Source organism: Rhinoraja longicauda, chromosome 5 (genome assembly GCF_053455715.1).
Source record: "Rhinoraja longicauda isolate Sanriku21f chromosome 5, sRhiLon1.1, whole genome shotgun sequence".
Classification (NCBI taxonomy): Eukaryota; Metazoa; Chordata; class Chondrichthyes; order Rajiformes; family Arhynchobatidae; genus Rhinoraja; species Rhinoraja longicauda.
Window position 1 is genome coordinate 83,923,456 of NC_135957.1, and position 25,315 is coordinate 83,948,770.

General features: G+C 47.9%; 1 protein-coding gene across 5 annotated transcripts in view; it reads left to right on the top strand.

Moving 5' to 3' along the window:
- The window catches only part of sobpa (sine oculis binding protein homolog (Drosophila) a), a 242,894-nt gene that overhangs the window by 188,143 nt on the left and 29,436 nt on the right, over window positions 1-25,315 (top strand). For 3 of the 5 annotated variants that reach the window (XM_078399864.1, XM_078399865.1, XM_078399868.1), the window contains one exon: window positions 16,173-16,193. The exons of the other annotated variants lie outside the window; for them this stretch is intronic. In XM_078399864.1, the coding sequence (XP_078255990.1) occupies window positions 16,173-16,193 (21 nt within the window). The remainder of the gene's footprint in view (window positions 1-16,172; window positions 16,194-25,315) is intronic. 5 annotated transcript variants of the gene reach the window in all.

The following is a 25,315-nucleotide window of genomic DNA, read 5'->3' on the forward strand; positions in this document are numbered from 1 at the left end:
GGATAACTCAACTGGTCAGGCAGCATCTGTGGAGGACATGGATAGGCGACGTTTAGTTCGGGACCCTTCTTCAGAGTATGGTGAATCTGTGGAAATCATCGCCTGTGGGAGCCAAATCAATAGATATTTTTAACACAGAGATTAGTACGGTTGTCAGGGGTTATGGGGAGAAGGCAGGAGAAGGCAGGAGAATGAGAGGGAAAGATAGATCAGTCATGATTGAATGGTGGAATAAACCTGACGGGTTGAACAGCCTAATTCTGGTCCGAGACCTATGTACCTTATAAACTTCAAGAGAGAGTTAGATATTGCTCTAGATGTCAACTTATTTACATCGGCGAAACCAAGCGCAGGCTCAGCGATCATTTCACTGAACACCTGTGCCCGGTCCGCATTAACCAAACTGATCTCCCGGTGGCCGAGCACTTCAACTCCCCCTCCCATTCCCAGTCTGACCTTTCTGTCATGGGCCTCCTCCAGTGCCATAGTGAGGCCCACCGGAAATTGGCGGAACAGCACCTCATATTTCGCCTGGGCAGTTTGCAGCCCAGTGGTATGAACATCGACTTCTCCAACTTTAGATAGTTCCTCTGTCCCTCCCGTCCCCTCCTCCTTCCCAGTTCTCCCTCTATCTTCCTGTCTCCACCTATATCCTTCCTTTGTCCCGCCCCCCTGACATCAGTCTGAAGAAGGGTCTCGACCCAAAACGTCACCCATCCCTTCTCTCCCGAGATGCTGCCTGACCTGCTGAGTTACTCCAGCATTGTGTGAATAAATACCTTTGATTTGTACCAGCATCTGCAGTTATCTTCTTATACTAGATATTCTTAATGATAGCGGAGTCAAGGGATATGGGGAGAAGGTAGGAACGGGGTACTGATTGTGGATGATCAGCCATGATCACGGTGAATGGCAGTGCTGGCTCGAAGGGCCGAATGGCCTCCTCCTGCACCTATTGTCTATTATCTATTATTTATTATCATCTATTAATATTAAGGCAGATGGACTGTCACATTCAGTGGCATTTGTCTTATCATTTAATGGGCGCAGCGGTAAAGTTGCTGCCTCACAGCGCCGGAGACCCGGGTTCGATCCTGACCACGGATGCTGTCTGTACGGAGTTTGTACCTTCTCCCTGTGAACGTGTGGGTTTTCTTGATGCAACGAGTGGCCTAATTCTGCTCCGATATCTTACAAACACAAGTTTGTGACATGTAGAACGAGCAAGTCTTTTACATCTTGCTTCATTTTATCTCTTAACCCAGCTTCAGTTTAAAATAAAATGAGTCCCCAGTTCCTTGGGGTGATGGTCTTAGAAAATCAAATATTAATCTATTAAAATTTCATCTCGCTTCTCTCTCAGAGATTTATATTATGAATTCATGTATGCACATTTATAATGGGAACTGCTCATGTAAACTTGTCACAGTGTAATTAGCCTTCCCCCCCCCCTCAATAGAGTCACTATGGTGCCATAATTGGCCTGAACATGCAATTATAGTTTGTCAAGTGTGCAGGGCCTGTTTCCATGAACACATATGGACAAACATTATACCAGGACGTGGCCAGGACTCGAGGGTCTGAGCTGTGGGGAGAGAATAATGAAAGGCCTGGGTAGAGTGGACGTAGAGAGGATGTCTCCACTAATGGGAGAGTCTAGGACCGGAGGCCGTAGCCTCCGAATTAAAGGACGTTCTTTTAGGAAGGAGATGAGGAGAAATCTCCTTAGTCAGAGGCGGTGAATCTGTGGAATTCTTTGCCGCAGAAGGGTGTGGAGGCCAAGTCAGTGGATATGGTTAAGGCAGAGATAGATGGATTCTTGATTAGTACGGGTGTCAGAGGTTATGGGGAAAAGGCAGGAGAATGGGGTTAGGAGGGAGAAGTAGATCAGCCATGATTGAATGGCGGAATAGACTTGATGGGCCGAATGGCCTAATTCTGCTTCTATCACTTATGAACATTAATTCATCGCTTAAGGCCCTTGCTCTTTTGCTGGCTACACTTTTAGTCATAGAGTCATAGAGCACGGAACCCAGCCCTTCAGCCCAACTTGTCCATGCTGACCAAGATGTCCCATCTACCCTAGTCCCATCTGCCCGCGTTTGGCCCATATCCCTTTAAACCTCTCCTATCTATGTACCTGTCCACGTTTATTTTCAATGTTGTTATGGTACATGCCTCAACTACCTCCTCTGGCAGGTCGTTCCATGCATCCACCAACCTCTATGTGAAAAAGTTGCCCCTCAAATCTTCCCCCTTCACCTAATGGTTGCTAAACATTTTAACTCCCCATCCTATTCATATGAATCATTTGTTCTATATCCATTGTGTCAGAAGGAACTGCAGTTGCTCGTTTAAATCGAAGATAGACATAAAAAGCTGGAGTAACTCAGCGGGACAGGCAGCGTCTCTGGAGAGAAGGAATGGGTGACGTTTCGGGCCAGGTCTGAAAGAAGGGTTGAAAGACTGGAGCGACTCGGCTTGTATACACTGGAATTTAGAAGGATGAGAGGAGATCTTATCGAAACGTATAAGATTATTAAGGGGTTGGACACGTTAGAGGCGGGAAACATGTTCCCAATGTTGGGGGAGTCCAGAACAAGGGGCCACAGTTTAAGAATAAGGGGTAGGCCATTTAGAACTGAGATGAGGAAAAACATTTTCAGTCAGAGAGTTGTGAATCTGTGGAATTCTCTGCCTCAGAAGGCAGTGGAGGCCAATTCTCTGAATGCATTCAAGAGAGAGCTAGATAGAGCTCTTAAGGATAGCAGAGTCAGGGGGTATGGGGAGAAGGCAGGAACGGGGTACTGATTGAGAATGATCAGCCATGATCACATTGAATGGCGGTGCTGGCTCGAAGGGCCGAATGGCCTCCTCCTGCACCTATTGTCTATTGTCACCCATTCCTTCTCTCCAAAGATGCTGCCTGTCCCGCTGCGTTACTCCAGCTTTTTGTCTCCCTACATCCATTCATTTGTTCAATATCTCTCTATATCACCATCTATGTCTCCCGTTTGCCTTTCCCCTGACTCTCAGTCTGAAGAAGAGTCTCGAACCGAAATGTCAGTTCTTCCTTTTCTCCAGAGATACTGTCTGAGATCGCTGAGTTACGGCAGCATTTTGTGTCCATCTTCGGCATAAACCAGCATCTGATGTGCCTTCCTACAGCATGAATATTGAATTCTCCAGTTTTAAGGATCAACCCCCCTTCTCCATTTTCTATGTCCCCGTTAGAGCTCGACCATTTATCCCACTATCCTGGCTCTCTTCCCCCACCCCCCAACGACCCTTCCACCTCTATCACTTCGATTTTACATTTCATCCCTCTTCTTTCTTTATCTGACACCCTTTTATTTCCTTTTTGCCGCCAGCCTTTGTCATTTAGACTTTAGAGAATACAGCGCGGAAACTGGCCCTTCGGCCCACCGAGTCCACGCCGACCAGCGATCACCCAGTACATTAACCCACACACACTAGGGACATTTTAATTATTTTACCGAAGCCAATCAACCTACAAACCTGCACGTCTTTGGAGTGTGGGAGTTGAAACCGGAGCACCCGGAGAAAACCCACGCGGTCACAGGGAGAACATACAAACAGCACCCGTAGTCAGGATCGAACTCGGGTCTCTGGCACTGCAAGGCAGCAACTCTACCGCTGCGCCACCATCCCGCCCCAAATCACCCCCCCCACCCCTTCACCTGTATCCATCTATCACTTGCCTGGCTATATCCCACCCCTGCCTATCTTTTCCAGCTTCCCCCCTCCCCATTACAATCAGTCTGAAGAAAGGTCCTGACCTGAAATCAAGGGATATGGGGGGAAAAAGCAGGAACCGGGTACTGATTTCGGATGATCAGCCATGATCATATTGAATGGCGTTGCTGGCTTGAAGGGCCGAATGGCCTGCTCACGCACCTATATTCTATGTTTCTATGAAACGCCGCCTGTCTATTCCCTCTGTAGATGCTGCTTGACCTGCTAAGTTCCTCCAGCACTTTGTGTTTTTCTCTAGATTCCAGCATCTGCAGTTTCTGGTGGTTTCTCCTAAAAAGTACCTGTTTCTAAAGCCCTTTGGCTTTGAAAGCTTTTCAAAATTGGTTATCAAGACCGCAAGAAATCACAGAGAATTGCGGACCATCACACAGACCAACCTCCCTTCCATTGACTCAATTTACACCTCACGCTGCCTCGGCAAGGCCAGCAGCATAATCAAGGACCAGTCACACCCCGGCCACTCCCTCTTCTCCCCTCTCCCATCGGGCAAGAGGTACAGAAGTGTGAAAACGCACACCTCCAGATTCAGGGACAGTTTCTTCCCAGCTGCTATCAGGCAACTGAATCATCCTACCACAACCAGAGAATAGTCCTGAACTACCGTCTACCTCATTGGAGATACTCGGACTGTCTTTAATCGGACTTTACTGGACTTTTTCTTGCACTAAACGTTATCCCTTTATCCTGTATCTGTACACTGTGGATGGCTTGATTGTAATCATGTATGTGTAGTTAAATAATTGCAGACGCTGGTACAAATCGAAGGTATCACAAAAAGCTGGAGTAACTCAGCGGGTCAGGCAGCATCTCAGGAGAGAAGGAATGGGCGACGATTCGGGTCGAGACCCTTCTTCAGTCTGACCGAAACGTCACCCATTCCTTCTCTCCTGTGATGCTGCCTGACCCGCTGAGTTACTCCAGCTTTTTGTGAATGTAATCATGTATAGTCTTTGCGCTGACTGGATAGCATTCGACTAAAAAAAGCTTTTCACTGTACCTCGGTACAACGGGACAGTAAACTAAAACCCAACGAAACACTTTACCAGAAGTGAAATGGAAGTGCTGCTTGGGTGTTAAAGCATTTTGGCAGCCCGTGGTTATGGTGTGAAAATTGACTTTATTAAAAATCATGGTGTTCAAAGGAAGTCCTGAACTTGCCAGACTTAGACCATCGCACAGGGATTGGAGAACAGCGAACTCTTTGAGTCTTGCAGTCGTATTCTGCGTACAGCCAAAGTAAACCCAATTGAACTATGGATCTTACACCGACCGTCTTGTTAACGCTGGGCCTCGGGATAGTGTCACGTACCAGATGCCACTCATACAACATGTTGCTTGTAGAAGTGTGGGAAATTCTCAGTCTTTCCAGTCTTTTTTGTTTAGATTTAGAGACACAGCGCAGAAACAGGCCCTTCGGCCCACTGTGTCCGCGCCGCCCAGCGATCCCCGCACACTAACACTATCCTACACACACTAGGGACAATTTTTACATTTGCCCAGCTAATTAACCTACAAACCTGTACGTCTTTGGAGTGTGGGAGAAAACCGAAGATCTCGGAGAAAACCCACGCAGGTCACGGGGAGAACGTACAAACTCCGTACAGTACAGCACCCGTAGTCAGAATCGAACCTGAGTCTCCGGCGCTGCATTCTCTGTAAGGCAGCAACTCTACCGCTGCGCCACCGTGCCGCCCCTTTCTGAGGCACAGTTCAGTTTAGTTTAGAGATGCAGCCTCCTCGGCCCACCGAGACCGCATCGCGCAGCGACCCCACATACTGATGCTGTTCTACACACACTCGAGACAATTGACAATTTTTTCACAAAGCCAATTAACCTACAAACCTGCACATCTGGAGAGTGGGAGGAAACCAGAGCACCCGGAGAAAACCCACAAGGTCACAGGGAGAACGTACAAACTCTGTACAGACAAGCACCCGTAGTCAGGATCGAACCCTGGGTCTCGGGCGCTGTAAGGCAGCAGCTCCATCGTTGCGCCACCGTGCAGCGGTTGCAGGGCAGATGTCGCGTAACTTGAATGCGTGTGGTTCACTAGATAGAGCTCTTAAGGATAGCGGAGTCAGGGGGTATGGGGGGAAGGCAGGAACGGGGTACTGATTGAGAATGATCAGCCATGATCACGTTGAATGGCGGTGCTGGCTCGAAGGGCTGAATGGCCTCCTCCTGCACCTATTGTCTATTGTCAAAGAGTGAACGAACACTCGGCAACCAGCTAATCCCAATGCAAACAACCAAACGTGTCTACCTCTGCAGATCAGCCACTTCAGTGTTGAGTTTAGTTTGGTTTAGAGATAGCGAGGAAACAAGGCCCTTCGGCCCACCGAATCCGTGCCAACCAGCGATCCCCGCAAATTAACACTATCCCACACATTAGGGCCACTGGGGCGGCACGGTGGCGCAGCGGTAGAGTTGCTGCCTTACAGCGAATGCAGCGCCGGAGACCCGGGTTCGATCCCGACTACGGGTGCTGTCTGCACAGAGTTTGTACGTTCTCCCCGTGACCTGCGTGGGTTTTTTCCGAGATCTTCGGTTTCCTCCCACACTCCAAAGACGCACAGGTATGTAGGTTAATTGGCTTGGTAAACGTAAAAATTGTCCCCAGTGGGTATAGGATAGTGTTAATGTGCCAATATAGCCAATGAACTGTCGGTTCGGTCCAGACGGGATAGCCTTCGTTGCCCTCGCGCATCGATGAGCCTTGGGCGCCCAACACCCTGTCTGTCGCCGGTTTGTGGTTTGTCCCTCCTCGGACCACTGTCGGTAGGTACTCACCACTGCTGACCGGGAGCACCCCACAAGCCTTGCCGTTTCAGAGATGCTCTGACCCAGTCGTCTGGCCATAATTTGGCCCTTTTGGCCAATTTGGCCCTTGTCAAAGTCGCTCAGGTCTTTACTCCTGCCCATTTCTCCTGCATCCAACACATCAACTTCAAGAACTGACTGTTCAATTGCTGCCTAATATATCCCACCCCTTGACAGGTGCCATTGTAACAAGATAATCAATGTTATTCACTTCGCCGGTCAGTGGTCATAATGTTTTGGCTGATCGGTATATATACATGTTAGTTGAAAGCCTTAATTCAAAAATTGGGTCTTTCCTGTTGTTCTTGACTCAGCTACTGATTAGCCTCCTCAACTGAACCAACATGGCGGCCCAGTGGCGCAGCGGTGGAGTTGCTGCCTCACAGCGCCAGAGACCCGGGTTCAATCCTGACTACGGGCGCTGCCTGTACAGCGTTTGTATGTTCTCCCCGTGACCTGCGTGGGATTTCTCCGGCTGCTCCGTTTTCCCCCCACACTCCAATGACGTGCAGTATTGCAGGTTAATTGGCTCTCTGTAAGTTGTCACTTGTGTGTAGGATAGTGCCATTGTACAGGGTGATCGCTGGTCGGCCTGGACTCGGTGGGCCGAAGGGCCTCTTTCTGCGTGGTATCTCTAAAATCATCACAACATGGTCTCTACATGAGCTTGTTCATTGAAACCAGCATTCGTTTCTTGAGCTGGCTATCTGCTCCACATCACACGGCACCTATTAATCTCAAATTTGCCCCAAGGTTTATGAATTTTAAACGACTTTTCCAAGTTCGCATTCACAACACAGCTGACAAAGGGACTCTGTCTAAAAATGGGCAATGTGGGTTTATAGTTGCTCATTATTGCTTCTCGGTCTGTTGATTCTTCATGCCTGCAACTTGTAACGCCCTTTGAGACGTCAATATTGAGGTTCTCTCTATTAAACCTTAGAGATACAGTGCGGAAACTGGCCCTTCGGCCCCCAGTGATCGCCCCGCACACTAGCACTATCCTAGGGACAATTTACAACTTTACCAAAGTCAATTAACTTACAATCCTTTATGTCTTTGGAGTGAAGGGAGGAAACCAGAGCATCAAGGGGAAACCCACGGAGGTCACGGGGAGAACGTACAAGAACGTACGCTGACAGGACCCGTAGTCAGGATCGAACCTGGGTCTCTGGCGCCTTAAGGCAGCTACTCTACCGCTGCGCCACTGCATCCTTGTGTGTATGCTTGCTCTTAGACGAAAATCCATCACTATATAAATGCATTTCAATTTCTAGCACTGGCCAATCTCTCCGTCAGTCTGGAGAACACAAAGTGCTGGAGTAACTCAGCGGGTCAGGCAGCATCTCTGGAGAACATGGATAGGTGACGTTTCACAGAGTGCTGGAGTAACTCAGCGGGTCAGGCAGCGTCTCTGGAGAACATGGATAGATGACGTTTCAGGTCGAGACCCTTCTTCACACCCAAGATCCTTCCGTACCTGAATCTTCGCCTAGCCATGTTCTCCAGAGATGCTGCCTGACCAGCTGAGTTACGCCACCACTCTGTGAAACGTCACCTATCCATGTTCTCCAGAGATGCTGCCTGACCCGCTGAGTTACTCCAGCACTTGTGCATTAACCAGCATCAGTATTCCTTGCTTCTATTCATTGTCAGTCCGACTGTAGTCATCCATTTAGTGCTAGTCTGAACAGGAAGATGGGCACTTTTCTAAAATCGATATCGGCCTGCCTGAGATGATCAAATCTGGAACCCTGCTCATTAACACCACCCGACACACACTAGGGCCAATTTTTAAATTATACCGAGCCAATTAACATACAAACCACCCCTGTACGTCTTTGGAGTGTGGGAGGAAACCGAAGGTCTCGGAGAAAATCCACGCAGGTCACGGGGAGAACGTACAAACTCCGTACAGGCAGATCCTGTAGTCGGGATCGAACCCGGGTCTCTGGCGCTGTAAGGCAGTAACTCTGCCGCTGTGCCACCGTGCCGTCATTTCTTCGCACTTGGAGGCTACAAGTGGAAAAAGGTGCAAAGGGATGGGTACAAAATGCTGGAGTAACTCAGCGGGTCAGGCAGCATCTCTGGAGAGAAGGAATGGGTGAGGTTTTGGGTTGGAATCATTCAAGCCCTTTGCTGTCTGCATTTATATTGTTAATACATTAATATGTACAATATCTTCCTTGAAAATGTGCAGAATGAATGAGGAGAGCTGGTGAGCTTAGCTGTCAGGTAAATCTGCTGGTTTTGAGAAAGGATGCTGCCAATAATTTTAAATCTGCGCCCTTAGTTGAGTTTATTGTCACGTGTACCGAGGTTCAGTGAAAAGCTTTTGTTGTATGCCGTCCAGTCAGCGGAAAGACAATACATGATTACAATCGATCCATTTATAGTGTACATGACAAGGGAATAGCGTTTAGTGCAAGGTAAAGCCAGCAAAGTCCAATCAAAGATAGTCCGAGGGTCTCCATTTTTTCCAAATACACAGGACAAGATGTTAGAAATCCAAAGTGCCAAATGTCCATTTGCTCCCGGTGGTGATGGCAGGCTTATGCACTCACCTATGCTCCTCCGATGTTGAGAAAGGCTGGGCAGACACGTCATTGGGGTTATCAAGTGGGCACCTACTTTCATCGATGTTTCGCTGATTGGACCCACGACGTCTCCAGTAGGCTCAGCAGTGCATTCTGGCGTCCCAGAACCACCCCCCTCTACATCTGCCTAGCCGGCTTATTTGGGAGACCAGATGGGGTCTTTCCTCTTCAGCCAGAGCCACTGGCTACTCCGCTCTGCCACCCGTGATGTTTCCTTGATAGCCTGGCGTAGGGCTTGTCCGCTGATCCCCAGGTCCTTCATCAGTCTTACGGTAGATGTTGCCACAAATCCTCGACATCCAACTTCTACCGGGCAGATCTTTGCTCTCCAGCCCCGCTGTTCTGCCTCCGCAAGGTCTGTGTAGCGCAGTTTCTTTCTTTCAAAGGCTTCCTGCACAGCATCCTCCCAAGGGACTGTGAGCTCCACAAAATACACCATGCGCTGAGAGTTGGACCAGAGGACAAGATCAGGCCTCAAGTTGGTGATGGCTATCTCTGGTGGAACTGTAAGCCGCTGGTCCACATCCACCAGCATCTGCCAGTCCCGGGCTGCCTCCAGCTGTCCAAACCTTGTCCTTGGTGGAATTTTCCGTTGCTTTTGTTCCCCCTCCCGAACAAAGGCAATTGGCATAACTGGGTTGGTTGTTCTGGGCGGCAGGGCATTGTTAAGATAGATCGTAGTTCAGCACTGCTCTCTGGTTGTGGTAGGATGGTTCAGTTGCCTGATAACAGCTGGGAAGAAACTGTCCCTGAATTTGGAGGTGTGCGTTTTCACACTTCTGTGCCTCTTGCCCGATGGGAGAGGGGAGAAGAGGGAGTGACCAGGGTGCGACTGGTCCTTGATTATGCTGCTGGCCTTGCCGAGGCAGTGTGAGGTGTGGATGGAGTCAGTGGAAGGGAGGTTGGAGCTCTAGGGGCTAGTGGAATCAAGGGATATAGGGAGAAGGCAGGCACTGGTTACTGATTGTGAATGATCAGCCATGATCACAATGAATGGCGGTGCTGGCTCAAAGGGCCGAATGGCCTCCTCCTGCACCTATTTTCTATGTTTCTGTTATCTCTCCTTGTTCACAGTAAGAAATAGAGATTATGAGCATATCAGTGTAGTTTAAATGGTTTCAATTGCTGAGACATAGCAAGACTTATTAACTGCACTATTCAATGTGGACAATTTCAGAGACAGCCCAGTGTCATTGTCTTCTCTCATAGTTTAGAGATATAGCACAGAAACAGCCCCTTGGTCTACCGAGTCCGCACCGACCAGTGATTCCCCCGTACACTTGCACTATCCTACATACTAAGGACAATATACAGAAGCCAATTAACCTGCACGTCTTTGGAGTGTGGGAGGAAACCGGAGCACCCGGAGAAAACCCATGCAGGTCACAGGGAGAACGTACAAACTTCATACAGACAGCACCCGCAGTCAGGATGGAACCCGGGCCTCTGGCGCCGTGAGGCAGTGACTCTACAGTTGGGCCACAGTGCCACCCCGATTTGCAAAGTAATTCTTCAGGACCCTGGTTCCCCTTCACGTACAAGACAGAATCACTCAGCATTGTGAGACAGGAGGACGGAGGTACAAGGAACTGCAAGTGCTGGTTTACAAAAAAAGACACAAAGTGCTTCCTATGCTTTCCTACTCTTGCACGATTTACTCAATAGCCATAATTACTACAATTTTGCCTGAGCAAACTATAAACGTTAGGCCGGCCAAAAGCTTTCGTTTCATTCCACACTCTAAGTGCATCAAATTTGAGGAAGGACATTCTTATTATTGAGGGAGTGCAGCGTAGGTTCAAAGACTGGAGCGACTAGGCTTGTATACACTGGAAGTTAGAAGGATGAGAGGGGATCTTATTGAAACATATAAGATTATTAACGGACTGGACACGCTCGGGGCAGGAAACATGTTCCCGATGTTGGGGGAGTCCAGAACCAGGGGCCACAGTTTAAGAATAAGGGGTAGGCCATTTAGAACGGAGATGAGGAAAAGCTTTCACTCAGAGAGTTGCGAAGCTGTGGAATTCTCTGCCTCAGAAGGCAGTGGAGGCCAATTCCCTGGATGCTTTCAAGAGAGTTGGATAGAGCTCTTAATGATAGCGGAGTCAGGGGGTATGGGGAGAGGGCAGGAACGGGGTACTGATTGTGGATGATCAGCCATGATCACAGTGAATGGTGGTACTGGCTCGAAGGGCTGAATGGCCTACTCCTGCACCTATTGTTTATTGTCTATTGTACCAAAGGCTGCAGGCAGTGAAATCTAAACCCAGAACAGTTTGGGGGATAGTAAAGTCGTTGGTCGAGAACAGAGCCGGAGACCAGGGTTCGATCCTGGCTGCGGGTGCTGTCGGTACGGAGTATGTACGTTCTCCCCGAGACCATGTGGGTTTTCTCCGGGTGCTCCGGTTTCCTCCCACGCTCCAAAGACGTACAGGTTTGTAGGTTAATTGGCTTTGGTAGCATTGTAAATTGCCCCTAGTGTGTGCAGGATAGTGCTAGTGTGTGGGGATCGCTGGTCGGCGCGGACTCGGTGGGCCGAAGGCCCCGTTTCCGCGCTGTATCTCTAAACTAAACTAAACATTTATTTTTAAACAGATGTGCAGTGCAAGTTGGATAGAATACAATTTGTTCCGTATTTTAGGGTCATCTGTACGTTTAAATTTATTCCCTTGGTGCCAACTACCAGCAATGGTTATTGCATCTAATAGTATTGTGAATTATTGAAGAAGGCTCATTCAGTAATGATATCCAAGACTAGGACAACTAAGGGCATCTTGAATGATAAGGCGGTGTGATTGGGAGGAATGTCCATGACTTTCGAGGATCATCAACTACCTCAGTCTGTTCTCCCCTCTCTCTTCGAATGAAAGGAATGGAAGAAAAAATGAAAGGACTGGACAAGCTAGATGCAGGAAAAATGTTCCCAATGTTGGGGGAGTCCAGAACCAGGGGCCACAGTCTAAGAATAAAGGGGAGGCCATTTAGAACTGAGGTGAGAAAAAACTTTTTCACCCAGAGAGTTGTGAATTTGTGGAATTCTCTGCCACAGAGGGCAGTGGAGGCCGATTCTCTGGATGAATTTAACAGAGAGTTAGATAGTGCTCTAGGGGCATATGGGGAGCAGGCAGGCCCAGGTTACTGATTGTGGTTGATCAGCTATGATCACAATGAATGGCGGTGCTGGCTCGAAGGGCCAAATGGCCTCCTCCTGCACCTATTTCTATGTTTCTATCGGGCAAAGGCACAGAAGTGTGGAAATGCCTATCTCCAGATTAAGGGACGGTTTTTTCCCAGCTGTTATCGAGCAACTGAACCATCCTACCGCAAGCAGAGAGTGGATCTGAACTACTATCGGGCTATCTTTGATCGGACTTTGCTGGCTTTACTAAACGTCTTTCCCTTATCATGCACCTGTATGCTGCGATTGTAACCCTGTCTTGTCTTTCTGCTGACTGACAGCACACAACAAAAGCTTTTCACCGTACCTCGGTACACATGGCAATAAACTAAACTGAACTGATTGTTGATTGAAGGATATAGCATGGAAGCAGGCCCTTCGGCCCATCGAGTCGACGCCGTCCATCGTGTGAACCCGTTCACACTGGCTCTATGCTATCCCACTTACTCATCCACTCCCTACACACTGTGGGCAATTTACAGAGGGCAATTAACCCACAAACCGACCAGTGATCAATCAGCCTGTGCACGAGTTCTATCACGCACACGAGGGGAAATTTTCAATTTTTACCGAAGTCAATTAACATACAAATCTGTGCGTCTTTGGGACGTCGTAGGAAACTGGAGCACCCGGAGAAAACCCACGCAGGTCACAGGGAGAATGTGCAAACTCCGTACAGACAGCACCCATAGTCAGGATGGCACCCGGTCGGTCTCTGGTGCTGTGAGGCAGGAACTCCACTGCTGCGCCGCCCTGAACAGAGATAGTGTGAAGTACTTGTTTAGCATGCTGTACATCAAACCACACCAGGAGTAAAATAGAGTGCGCAGGAAAGAACAGTAGATGCTGTTTATACCGACGATAGACACAAAATGCTGAAGTAATTCAACGGGTCAGACAGCATCTCTGGAGAGAAGGAATAGGTGACGTTTCGGGTGGTTTTAGTTTAGAGATACAGCGTGGAACCAGGCCCACCGAGTCCACACCGACCTGCGATCCCCGCACATTAACACTATCCTACACACATTAGGGACAATTTACAATTATACCAAGCCAATTAACCTACATACCTGTACGTCTTTAGAGTGTGGGAGGGAACCGAAGATCTCGGATAAAACCCACGCAGGTCACGGGGAGAACGTACAAACTCCGTACAGACGGCGCCCGTAGTCAGGATCAAACCCGGGGCTCCGGCGCTGCAAGCGCTGTAAGGCAGCAACTCTACCGCTGCGCCTCCTTGCGCCCTTCTTGAGACCAATAGATCCTCTATCAGAGCAGTGCACTGAGTCTCCCAAAGACATGCGGGTTTGTAGGTTAATCGGCCTCTGTAACTTGCCCCGAGTGTGTGGGGTGTAGATGGGAAAAATGGGAGAACATAGATGTAAATGTGAGCAGGTGAATGATGGCTGGCGTGGCTCTTGGCTGAAGGGCCTGTTTCAAAACTGTATATCTCAACTAAACTACAGTGACTCGGGTAAGAGTGGCACTGACTCAGTGCAGGTTTGCATGCGCGTCTGTGTCGACGTCATTACTGGCTGTGATGATGGAATCCAGAATCTATTTTTAAAACTCATACCCAGGCCATTGAAGTTATGACTTTATTTTTCCACCTACTTATGTTCGAAATGGAAACGCATGAGCTTATTATAGACACAAAATGGTAGAGTAACTCTGCGGGACAGGCAGCATCTCTGGATAGAAGGAACGGGTGACGTTTCTTCAGTCGTTCAGCACAGTTCTTTCTGTACAACTGCTTGGAAAGCAATAACCCATGTTTGCATCTGTACATCTATATTAAGAAATTCATCTTTTGGCTCTAAAAGGAATTTTAAGATATTAATCAATCACATCTTTCATAAGTTGTAGGAACGGGATTAGGCCATTCGACCCTTCAAGTCTACTCCGCCATTCATTCATGGCTGATCTATCTTTCCCTCACAACCCCATTCTCCTACCTTCGCCCCATAACCCCTGACACCCAGTGCTGTTCTGCGGTGCTCGATTGAGGAGAGTATTAGGTGGCACAGTGGTAGAGTTGCTGTCTCGCAGCGCCAGAGACCCGGGTTCCATCCTGACTGCGGGCACCGTCTGTACCGGGTTTGTACGTTCTCCCCGTGACCTGTGTGGGTTTTCTCCGGGTGCTCCGGTTTCCTCCCACACTCCAAAGGCGTGCAGGTTTGTACGCTAATTGGCTTCGATAAAAAATTGTAAATTGTCCCTAGCGTGTAGGATGCAACTAGCGTGCGGGGATCGCAGGTCGGTGCGGACTCGGTGGGCCGAAGGGCCTGTTTCTGCTCTGTATCTCTAAAACTAAAACTAAAGCAAAAAACATTACAAATTACATTGTACACCCGACTGCGCAGAAGTTCAACATATTATCCACATTTTCTGTTGAACGCCACACTTTTATCTGCCTTCATCTATCAAGACAGGGAGAAAGCAAACAGGTATGGCTTTAGTTTTACTAGAATGCTGCCTGGACTCGAGGGTATATGGTACAAGGAGAGGTTGGGCAAACTTGGATTGTTTTCACTGGAGCCACAGAGACTGACCAGCACATAAAATGATGAGAGGCATAGTGGATTTTAGAGATGCAGCGCGGAAACAGGCCCTTCGGCCCGTTGAGTCCGTGCCGACCGGCGATCATCCCGTACACTAACACTGTCCTAGGGACAATTTTACCGAAGCCAATTAACCTACAATCCTGTATGTCTTTGGAGTGCGGGAGGAAACCGGAGCATGCGGAGAAAACCCACGTGGGTGACGGGAAGAACATTCAAATTCCCTACAGACAGCACCAGTGGTCAGGATGGAACCCGGGTCTCTGGCGCTGTGAGGCAGCAGCTCTAACGCTGCACCGCTGATAAGGTAGACTGTCAGAATCTTTATCCCAGGATGGAAATGTCCAGAGACAAGAGGGCATAGCTTTAAGGTGAATGAACCAGATTTATCGCAGCTGGGTAGGGTATGTTTTTTTACGCAGAGAGTGATGGGTTCTTGGACGGTGCTGCCTGGGGTGGCAGTGGAGGCAGGAACGGTAGCAGTGTTTAAGATGTTTTTGGATAGGCACGTGGATTTCCAGGGAATGGATCATAGGCAGGCAGATGAGATCAGGAGAAAGAGGTCGAGAGGGAAAGATAGATCAAAACATGATTGAATGGCGGAGTAGACTTGATGGGCCGAATGGCCTAATTCTGCTCCTGTGGCATACGACTTATTTAAAAAACCGTTTGTCCATTCCCTCCACAGATGCTGCCTGACCCGCTGAGTTCCTCCAGCATTTTGTGTTCTGCTGTTTACACGTTGTTTAGGTCTGCCAACTGAGAACACGGTTGGAAGAGGTGTAGGGAAAAAAAAAACTGCAGATGCTGGTTAAAATCGAAGGTAGACACACAATGCTGGAGTAACTCAGCGGGTCAGGCAGCATCTCGGGAGAGAAGGAATGGGTGACGTTTCGGGTCGAGACCCTTCTTCAGACTTCAGTCTGAAAAAGGGTCTCGACCCGAAACGTCACCCATTCCTTCTCTCCCGAGATGCTGCCTGACCCGCTGATTTACTCCAGCATTTTCTGTCCACATGTTTGGAAGATGTGGCCACGACTAAATAGAGAGCATCTCAACACAACACACCAACCTCTACACAAACTCACTAGCTTAACACAAGCTTAACACAAGTCTTTAATTGTCTAGATTCAGTCCAGCAATTTCTAATTTTAACTTTACTTTAAAAACTATTAAAGGGTAAAGTTCGTTGCATTTGTCATTAAAACCTTTTTTTTTTCTTTTCTTTTTTTTAGGATAGAATAAAAGACACAACAGTAAGAATCTTTTTTTTATTATTATGATAGAATATATTTACTCTTTTTAATTTCTTTATAATTCTGCTTCACAATGGCACAGTAATGGCCTTATTGTATGGCCAGTAATGGCCTCTTGTCAATAAGTAGCAGAACTTGGCAGCACAAACAGCCTCTTCACATTTAGGATGTGGTAATTTCTGCTTTACAACAATTGTCTGTAAGATATATAGACGTGGATAAAATGTAACAGAATACTACAGGCAAGAGAGCATGAATACAGACGATCTACAGGGCAACATGGTGGCACAGCGGTAGAGTTGCTGCCTTTTTAGAGACCCGGGTTCCATCCTGACCACGGGTGCTGTCTGTACGGAGTTCGTAAGTACTCCCTGTGACCTGCGTGGGTTTTCTCCGGGTGCTCCGGTTTCCTCCCACACTCCAAAGACGTACAGGTGTGTAGGTTGATTAGCTTGGTGTAACTGTAACATTGTCCCTAGTGTGTGTAGGATAGGGCTAGTGTGTGGGGATCGCTAGTCGCTGCCGACTCAGTGGGCCGAAGGGCCTGTTTCCGCGTTGTATCTCTAAGCTAAACGAAACTAAAGAGAGCATGAAGAATGGGGATCTACAGAGCAGCACGGTGGTAGAGCTGCAACCAGCTCCAGAGGCCTGGGTTCGATCCTGACTACAGTTGCTCTCTGTGTGGAGTTTGAACGTTGCCTCTGTGACCTCAAAGATGTAATGGAGCCATGAATCAGAGATAGACACAAAATGCTGGAGTAACTCAGCGGGACAGGCAGCATCTCTGGATAGAAGGAACGGGTGACGTTTCATGCCGAGACCCTTCTTCAGACTGGCTTTGATCAATACGCACAGCCTAATCCTGCGCACAATTAAATCCCTTCCACAACTCGATGTGCCAGATAGGTCAGTGTTATAACAGCAATAGCACTACAAGTGCAGCAAGCCAATGGTTCTAGGATCAACGCCAACTCCAGAAACATCAAAACAACACCCAACGTGGAAGAACTTGGATTTCCACTTTGGGTGGAAACACCCAACCTCGTTTGATCTCGGAAGCTAAGCAGGCTCAGATCTGGTTAGTACTTGGACGGGAGACCGCCTGGGAATACAGTGGCGCAGCGGTAGAGTTGCTGCCTTACAGCGCCAGAGACCCAGGTTCGATCCTAACTATGGGTGCTGCCTGTATGGAGTTTGCACATTCTCCCTGTGACCGTGTGGGTTTTCCCTGGGTACTCTGGTTTCCTACCACTCTCCAAAGAGTACAATTTTGTGCGTCAATTAGCTTCTGTAAATTGTCACTGGTATTTAGATTTAGATTTAGAGATACAGCGCGGAAACAGGCCCTTCGGCCCACCGAGTCCGTGCCGCCCAGTGATCCCCGCACATTAACACTATCCCCCTAGGGACACTACACTACACACCCTAGGGACAATTTTTACATTTGCCTCTTTGAGAGTGTGGGAGGAAACGGAAGATCTCGGAGAAAACCCACGCAGGTCACGGGGAGAACGTACAAACTCCGTACAGACCGCGCCCGTAGTCATGATCGAACCTGAGTCTCCGGCGCTGCATTCGCTGTAAGGCCGCTGCGCCACCGTGCTGCCCTTGTCGGACAGTGCTAGTGTATGGGGTGAGGAGAGGAGAAAAAGGGTCTCGACCAATGTGATCATGGCTGATCATTCTCAATCAGTACCCCGTTCCTGCCTTCTCCCCATACCCCCTGACTCCGCTATCCTTAAGAGCTCTATCTAGTTCCCTCTTGAAAGCATCCAGAGAATTAGCCTCCACTGCCTTCCGGGGCAGAGAATTCCACAGATTCACAACTCTCTGACTGAAAAAGTTTTTCGTCATCTCAGTTCTAAATGGCCTTCTCCTTATTCTTAAACTGTGGCCCCTTGTTCTGGACTCCCCCAACATTGGGAACATTTTCCTGCCTCTAACGTGTCCAACCCCTTAATAATCTTATACGTTTCGATAAGATCCCCTCTCATTCTTCTAAATTCCAGTGTACACAAGCCTAGTCGCTCCAGTCTTTCAACATACGACAGTCCCGCCATTCCGGGAATTAAACTAGTAAACCTACGCTGCACGACCATGATTGAATGGTGGAGTAGACTCGATGGGCCGAATGGCCTAATGTCTGATCCTATAACCTATGAACGTGCTCGAGAGCTGGTTTCTGTGGGGTTAATAATGTGGCCGTTAGCATTAACCATTTGACAGCATTCTGGTGCAGGCAACATACAGTTAAATACAGAAAACCCTGAAGTTGCAATGGATAAATTCCCTGCTCCTCTGTACTTTGCTTTTGTTGCCTCCTTCTGTGCATTTGATGAACTGCAGCGTTCCAAATATTTACCAGAGACATGAATAACTGCAGACGCTGAAATCCTGAGCAAAACACAAAGTGCTGGAGTGATTTGAGGAAGGACATCCTTGCTATTGAGGCAGTGCAACGTAGGTTCACGAGGTTAATCCCCGGGATGGCGGGACTGTCACATGAGGAAAGATTGAAAAGACAGGGCTTGTATTCACTGGAGTTAGAAGGATGAGAGGGGATCTTATAAAAACGTATAAAATTATGAAAGGACTGGACATGCTAGATGCAGGAAAAATGTACCCAATGTTGGGGGAGTCCAGAACCAGGGGCCACACAGTCTAAGAATAAAGGGGAGGCCATTTAAAACTGAGGCGAGGAAAAACCTTTTCACCCAGAGAGTTGTGAATTTGTGGAATTCTCTGCCACAGAGGGCAGTGGAGGCCAATTCACTGGATGAATTTAAAGGAGAGTTAGATAGAGCCCCAGGGGCTAGTGGAATCAAGGGATATGGGGAGAAGGCAGGCACGGGTTACTGATTGTGGATGATCAGCCATGATCACAATGAATGGCGGTGCTGGCTCGAAGGGCCAAATGGCCTCCTCCTGCACCTATTTTCTATGTTTCTATGATCCAAGATGGCGACTCTTTGTGTGCTGGTCACAGAAGCGGATCTGCCATCACGCATTACAATCGCTCCACTCTTAATTCTCTACTTGGACACCTGCATTTCTTACTTTCACTATGCTTCTTCATCTCCTCTCAGAACTGTCTTTGGTCAGACTTTACTGGACTTTATCTTGCACTAAACATTATTCACGTTATTCCCTTTATCATGTACGCATGTATACACTGCGGACGGCTCGATTGTAATCATGTACAGTATTTCCGCTGTCCGGTTAGCACGCAACAAGGGCTTTTCACTGTGCCTCGGTACACGTGACAATAAACTCAACTCAACTCAACTTTTAGTGGGTTGGTCTGATGAAGAGTTCTGACTCGAAACATAGCCTGTCCATTTATTCCACCGGTGTTTAGGTTTAGGTTTGTTCACGTCACGTGCACCGAGGTACAGTGAAAAGCTTTGATCTTCATGCTATTCCAAACAGATCAGATACTACACGAATACAATCAAGACAAACTCAAGTACGTCAGGTAGAATGAAGAGAAAGAGAAAGAAAGCAGAATATAGTTCTCTGCCAGAAGCAGGTCCAGAGAAAAAGTCAGATGTCTGACAATAGACAATAGACCATAGGTGCAGGAGAAGGCCATTCGGCCCTTCGAGCCAGCACCACCATTCAATGTGATCATGGCTGATCATTCACAATCAGTACACCGTTCCTGCCTTCTCCCCATACCCCACTGAGGTCTGCAATGAGGTAGAGGTGAATCGGACTGTACTTAGCTGAAGGGAGGACCCTTCAGAAGTCGTGGTGCAGCGGTAGAGTTGCTGCCTTACAGCGAATGCAGCACCGGAGGCCCGGGTTCCATCCCGACTATGGGTGCTGTCTGTACGGAGTTTGTACGTGACCTGCGTGGGTTTTCTCCGAGAGCTTCGGTTTCCTCCCACACTCCAAAGGCATACAGGTATGAAGGTTAATTGGCTTGGTAAATGTAAAAAATGTCCATGGTGGGTATAGGATAGTGTTAATGTGCGGGGATCGCTGGTCGGCGTGGACCCGGTGGACTGCAAGGGCCTGTTTCCGCGTTGTATCTCAAAACTAAACTAAACTAAAGTCTGATAACAGATGGCAGCACGGTGGCGCAGCGGTAGAGTTGTTGCCTCACAGCGACAGAGACGCGGGTTCGATCCTGACTACGGGTGCTGTCTGTACGGAGTTTGTACGTTCTCCCCGTGACCTCGTAGGCTTTCTCTGGGTGCTCCGGTTTCCTCCTGCACTCCAAAGACGTGCAGGTTTATAGGTTAATTGGCTTCTGTAAATTGTCCCTGGTGGGTGGGATAGAACTCGTGTACGGGGAATCATTAGTTGGCGTAGGCTTGGTGGGCCAAAGGGCCTGTTTCCCCACCGTATCTCTAAACTAAACTAAACAGAGGGGAAGATGTTGCCTGACCTGCTGAGCTCCTCCAGCAGTTTGTATATTGCTCCAAATATTTAACAATGGGGAGATACAGCATGATAACAAGCCATTCGACCCAATAATTACATGCCAACCATCGATGAGCAATAGATCGGGTGGATGCGTAGAGTCTCTTGCCCAGAGTGGGGAAATCGAGAACCAGAGGGCATAGGTTTAAGGTGTTTGTCTGTCTCTGCCTTAAAAATATCCACTGATTTGGTCTCCACAACACTCTGTGGCAATGAGTTTCAACTGATCAACTGCCCTCTGACTCAAGAGGTTCCTCCTCATCTCCTTTCTAAAAGAGCGCCCTTTAATTCTGAGGCTATGACCTCTGGTCCTAGACTCTCCCACCAGTGGAAACATCCTCTCCACATCCACACTATCCAGGCCTTTCATTATTCTGTAAGTTTCAATGAGGTCCCCCCTCACCTTTCTAAACTCCAGCGAGCACAGGCCCAGTGCCGACAAACGCTCATCATATGTTAACCCACTCATTCCTGGGATCATTCTTGTAAACCTCCACTGGACCCTCTCCAGAGCCAGCACATCCTTCCTCAGATATGGGGCCCAAATTTGCTCACAATATTCCAAATGCGGCCTGACCAGCGCCTTATAGAGCCTCAGCTCTATATCTGTCCTATCCGTGTACGTCCAAATGTTTCTTAAACGTTGCATTAGTCCCAGCCTCAATTATCTCCTCTGGCAGCTTGTTCCATACACCCACCACCCTTTGTGTGTAAAGGTTACCCCTCAGATTCCTCGTAAATCTTTTCCCCTTCACCTTAAACCTATGTCCTCTGGTCCACGATTCCCCTACTCTGGACAAGAGACTCTATGCATCTACCCGATCTATTGCCCTCATGATTTTGTACTCCTCTATAAGATCAAAGAATGTTCATAAATTCATGTGATAGGCCAAATGGCCTAATTCTGCTCCTATCAAGTCTACTCTGCCATTCAATCATGGCTGATCTATCTTTCCCTCCTAACGGCTGATCTATCTCTCCCTCCTCACCCCATTCTCCTGCCTTCTCCCCATAACCCCTGACACCCTTACTAATCAAGAATCTATCTATCTCTGCCTTAAACAAATCCATTAACTTGGCCTCCACAGCCCTCTGTGGCAATGAATTCCCCAGATTCACCACCCACTGACTAAAGAAATTCCTCCTCATCACAGTTCAGTTGAGTCTATTGTCACGTGTACCGAGGTACGGTGAAAAGCTTTTGTTGCGTGCTAACCAGTCAGCAGAAAGACAAAGGATTAAAATCGGGCCATGAAGCGTAGAGTGTATTTACAGTGTATTACAAAAAGCTGGAGTAACTCAGCGGGTCAGGCAGCATCTCAGGAGAGAAGGAATGGGTGACGTTTAGGGTCGAGACCCTTCTTCAGACTGACATCTGACATCACACATTCCTTCTCTCCTGAAATGCTGCCTGACCCGCTGAGTTACTCCAGCTCTTTGTGATACCTTTGATTTGTACCAGCATCTGCAGTCATTTTCCTACAGTGTATTACAGTACATTCACAGTACAGTACTAAGGAACGCCCTTTAATTCTGAGGCGATGAGCTCTGGTCCGAGACTCTCCCACTAGTGGAAACAACGAGGCAATCAACCATTTTAAATGAAATTCATTGACTTGCACGTTTCGGAGGTGATATTTTTGTTGGTGACTAAATAATTTTGTGAGTGAAACCGCTGTAGTCTTTCTGCAATGACCGGGTCAGACTGTGCTAGTCAGCGGGATGGTATTTGAAGAGGCACACCATTTACACCCACGCTAACTTAAGCACTTGTGAGATAATGAATTATTGACAATGGCTGGAAACACTAGAGGATTTCACAGAGCCCTCGGGAATGGGTTTGGGTTGGCAAGTATTTATTTATTTTGTTGTATCTGACATTGAGGATTGCAAGCCAAACAGATCAATAGGGAAGTAAAAGATGTATTTTTTAGCAACGTAAATCAAGTAAAACGAGGTTTAAAAAAACCCCAATAAGAAACACAATGCACAGGAGTAACTCAGCGGGTCAGGCAGCATCTCTGGAGTACATGGATAGGTGACGTTTCACAGAGTGCTGGAGTAACTCAGCGGGTCAGGCAGCATCTCTGGAGAACATGGACAGGTGACGTTTCACAGAGTGCTGGAGTAACTCAGCGGGTCAGGCAGCATCTCTGATTTCGTTTATTGTCACGTGTACAGTGAAATGCTTTTGTTGCGTGCTAACCAGTCAATGGAAAGACGATACATGATTACAATCAATCCATTTACAGTATACAGATACATGATGCAGGGAATAACGTTTAGTGCAAGGTAAAGCCAGTAAAGTCCGATCAAGGATCGTCTGAGGGTCACCAATGAGGTAGATAGTAGCTCAGGACCACTTCTAATTGCGGTCGGATGGTTCAGTCGGGACACTTCTTCGGACCGATTGTGTGGTGGGTGGGGAGGGGGGGAAGAAATTTGGTGTAGTGGTGGAAAGCTGATGAGTTACTCCAGCACTCTGTCAAAACATCACGTATCCATGTTCTCCAGGGATGCTGCCTTACTCCAGCACCTTGTGTGTTTTTTTCCCATTGTCATTATTGTTCTGAATTGCTTGGGTGTCTCACTCCCTGGGCGTGACAGCGGGTATGTCTTCCATGATTCAACAGAAGAATTGAAGGGCGAGGTAGACTTGATGGGCCGAATGGTCTTAATCTGATCGTATAACTTATGAACTTATTGGACTGTGCTGCACTTGGCAGCGATGAGATATTGGCACAGGCAGAGAGGATGGAGAAGATGGGATGGCGGGACTGGCGCATGAGGAAAGATTGGAAAGACTGGGTTTATCTTCACTGGAGTTTAGAAGGATGAGAGGGGATCTTATTTAGACGTACAAAAATTATGAAAGGACTGGACAAGCAAGATGCAGGAAAAATGGTCCCAATGTTGGGGGAGTCCAGAACCAGGGGGCCACAGTCTAAGAATGAAAGCGAGGCCATTTAAATCGGAGGTTGTGAATTTGTGGAATTCTCTGCCACAGAGGGAATTGGAGGCCAATTCACTGGATGAATTTAAAAGAGAGTTAGATAGAGCTCTAGGGGCCAGCGGAATCAAAGGATATGGGGAGAAGGCAGGCACAGGTTACTGATTGTGGATGATCAGCCATGATCACAATGAATGGCCAAATGGCCTCTTCCTGCACCTATTTTCTATGTTTTCTATGTATAGGTTCTCCGTCTTAAAAATATCCATCTACATATAACTAGGCAGAGGAATCCCTCGTTGGATTTTGGGTATCCCTGACATTTCATGGCTTAGCAGCCCCCCTTCTGTGGATTGATACCTGATCTAAAGGGATGAATAAAATCTTTAAAAAATTGGTGCCTTTCGTTCCTTCATCGACTGAATGAACTGCAGATGCTGGAATCTTGAGCGGAGTGCTGGAGTAACTCAGCAGGTCAGGCAGCATCTCTAATTAACTGGCAAACCTGTACGTGTTTGGAGTGTGGGAGGAAACCGGAGGGCCTGTTTCCGCACTGTATCTCTAAAATCTAAATGTGTGGAGGTAATGGACAATTGACGTGTCGGATCAGGGCTGTGTCCGAAAAAGTGTCCTGACCTGAAATACACTCTGCCCATTCCCCCAACAGATTTTAGATTTTTTTAGATTTAGAGATACAGCGCAGAAACAGGCCCTTCGGCCCACCGGGTCCGCGCTGTCTAGTGATTCCCGCACATTAACACTATCCTACACCCACTAGGGACAATTTTTACATTTGCCCAGCCAATTAAGCTACAAACCTGTACGTCTTTGGAGTGTGGGAGGAAACCGAAGATCTTGGAGGAAACCCACGCAGGTCACGGGGAGAACGTACAAACTCCGTACAGACAGCACCCGTAGTCGGGATCGAACCTGAGTCTCCGACGCTGCATTCGCTGTAAGGCGGCAACTCTACCGCTGCGCCACCGTGCCGCCTGACCTGCTGAGTTATTAGTTTGAAGGCCTGGACATTTTTATTTTCCTTTATTCTGCCATCGTATCAGTTTGTCTTTATTCTTGTCCGCTGATTATTGCACGGTTTTGCCATCTGTGGAGACTGACGTACATAGCTTGAACCTCATGATGTTGAATTTATTGTCTCAGGTACAGTGAAAAACCTTTGCTGCGTGCTAACCAGTCAATGGAAAGACAATACATGTTCACAGTCAAGCCGGCCACAGTGCACTGATGCAGGATAAAGGGAATAACATTTAGTGCAAGATAACGTCCGATTAAAGATAGTCCGAGGATCTCCAATGAGGTAGATAGTAGTTCAGGACTGCTCTAGTTAGTGGTAGGATGGTTCAGTTGCCTGATAACAGCCGGGAAGAAACTGTCCCTGAATTTGGAGGTGTGCGTTTTCACACTTCTGGACCTCTCACTCTGGAAAGGCCGGGGTTGAGGTGAGACCTGATAGAGGTATTTAAAATTATGAGAGGCATAGATAGACAATAGACAATAGGTGCAGGAGGAGGCCATTCGACCCTTCGAGCCAGCACCACCATTCAATGTGATCATGGCTGATCATTCGCAATCAGTACCCCGTTCCTGCCCTCTCCCCATACCCCCTGACTCCGCTATCATTAAGAGGTCTATCTAGCTCTCTCCTGAATGCATTCAGAGAATTGGCCTCCACTGCCTTCTGAGGCAGAGAATTCCACTTAAACCTATGTCCTCTTTGTTCTCC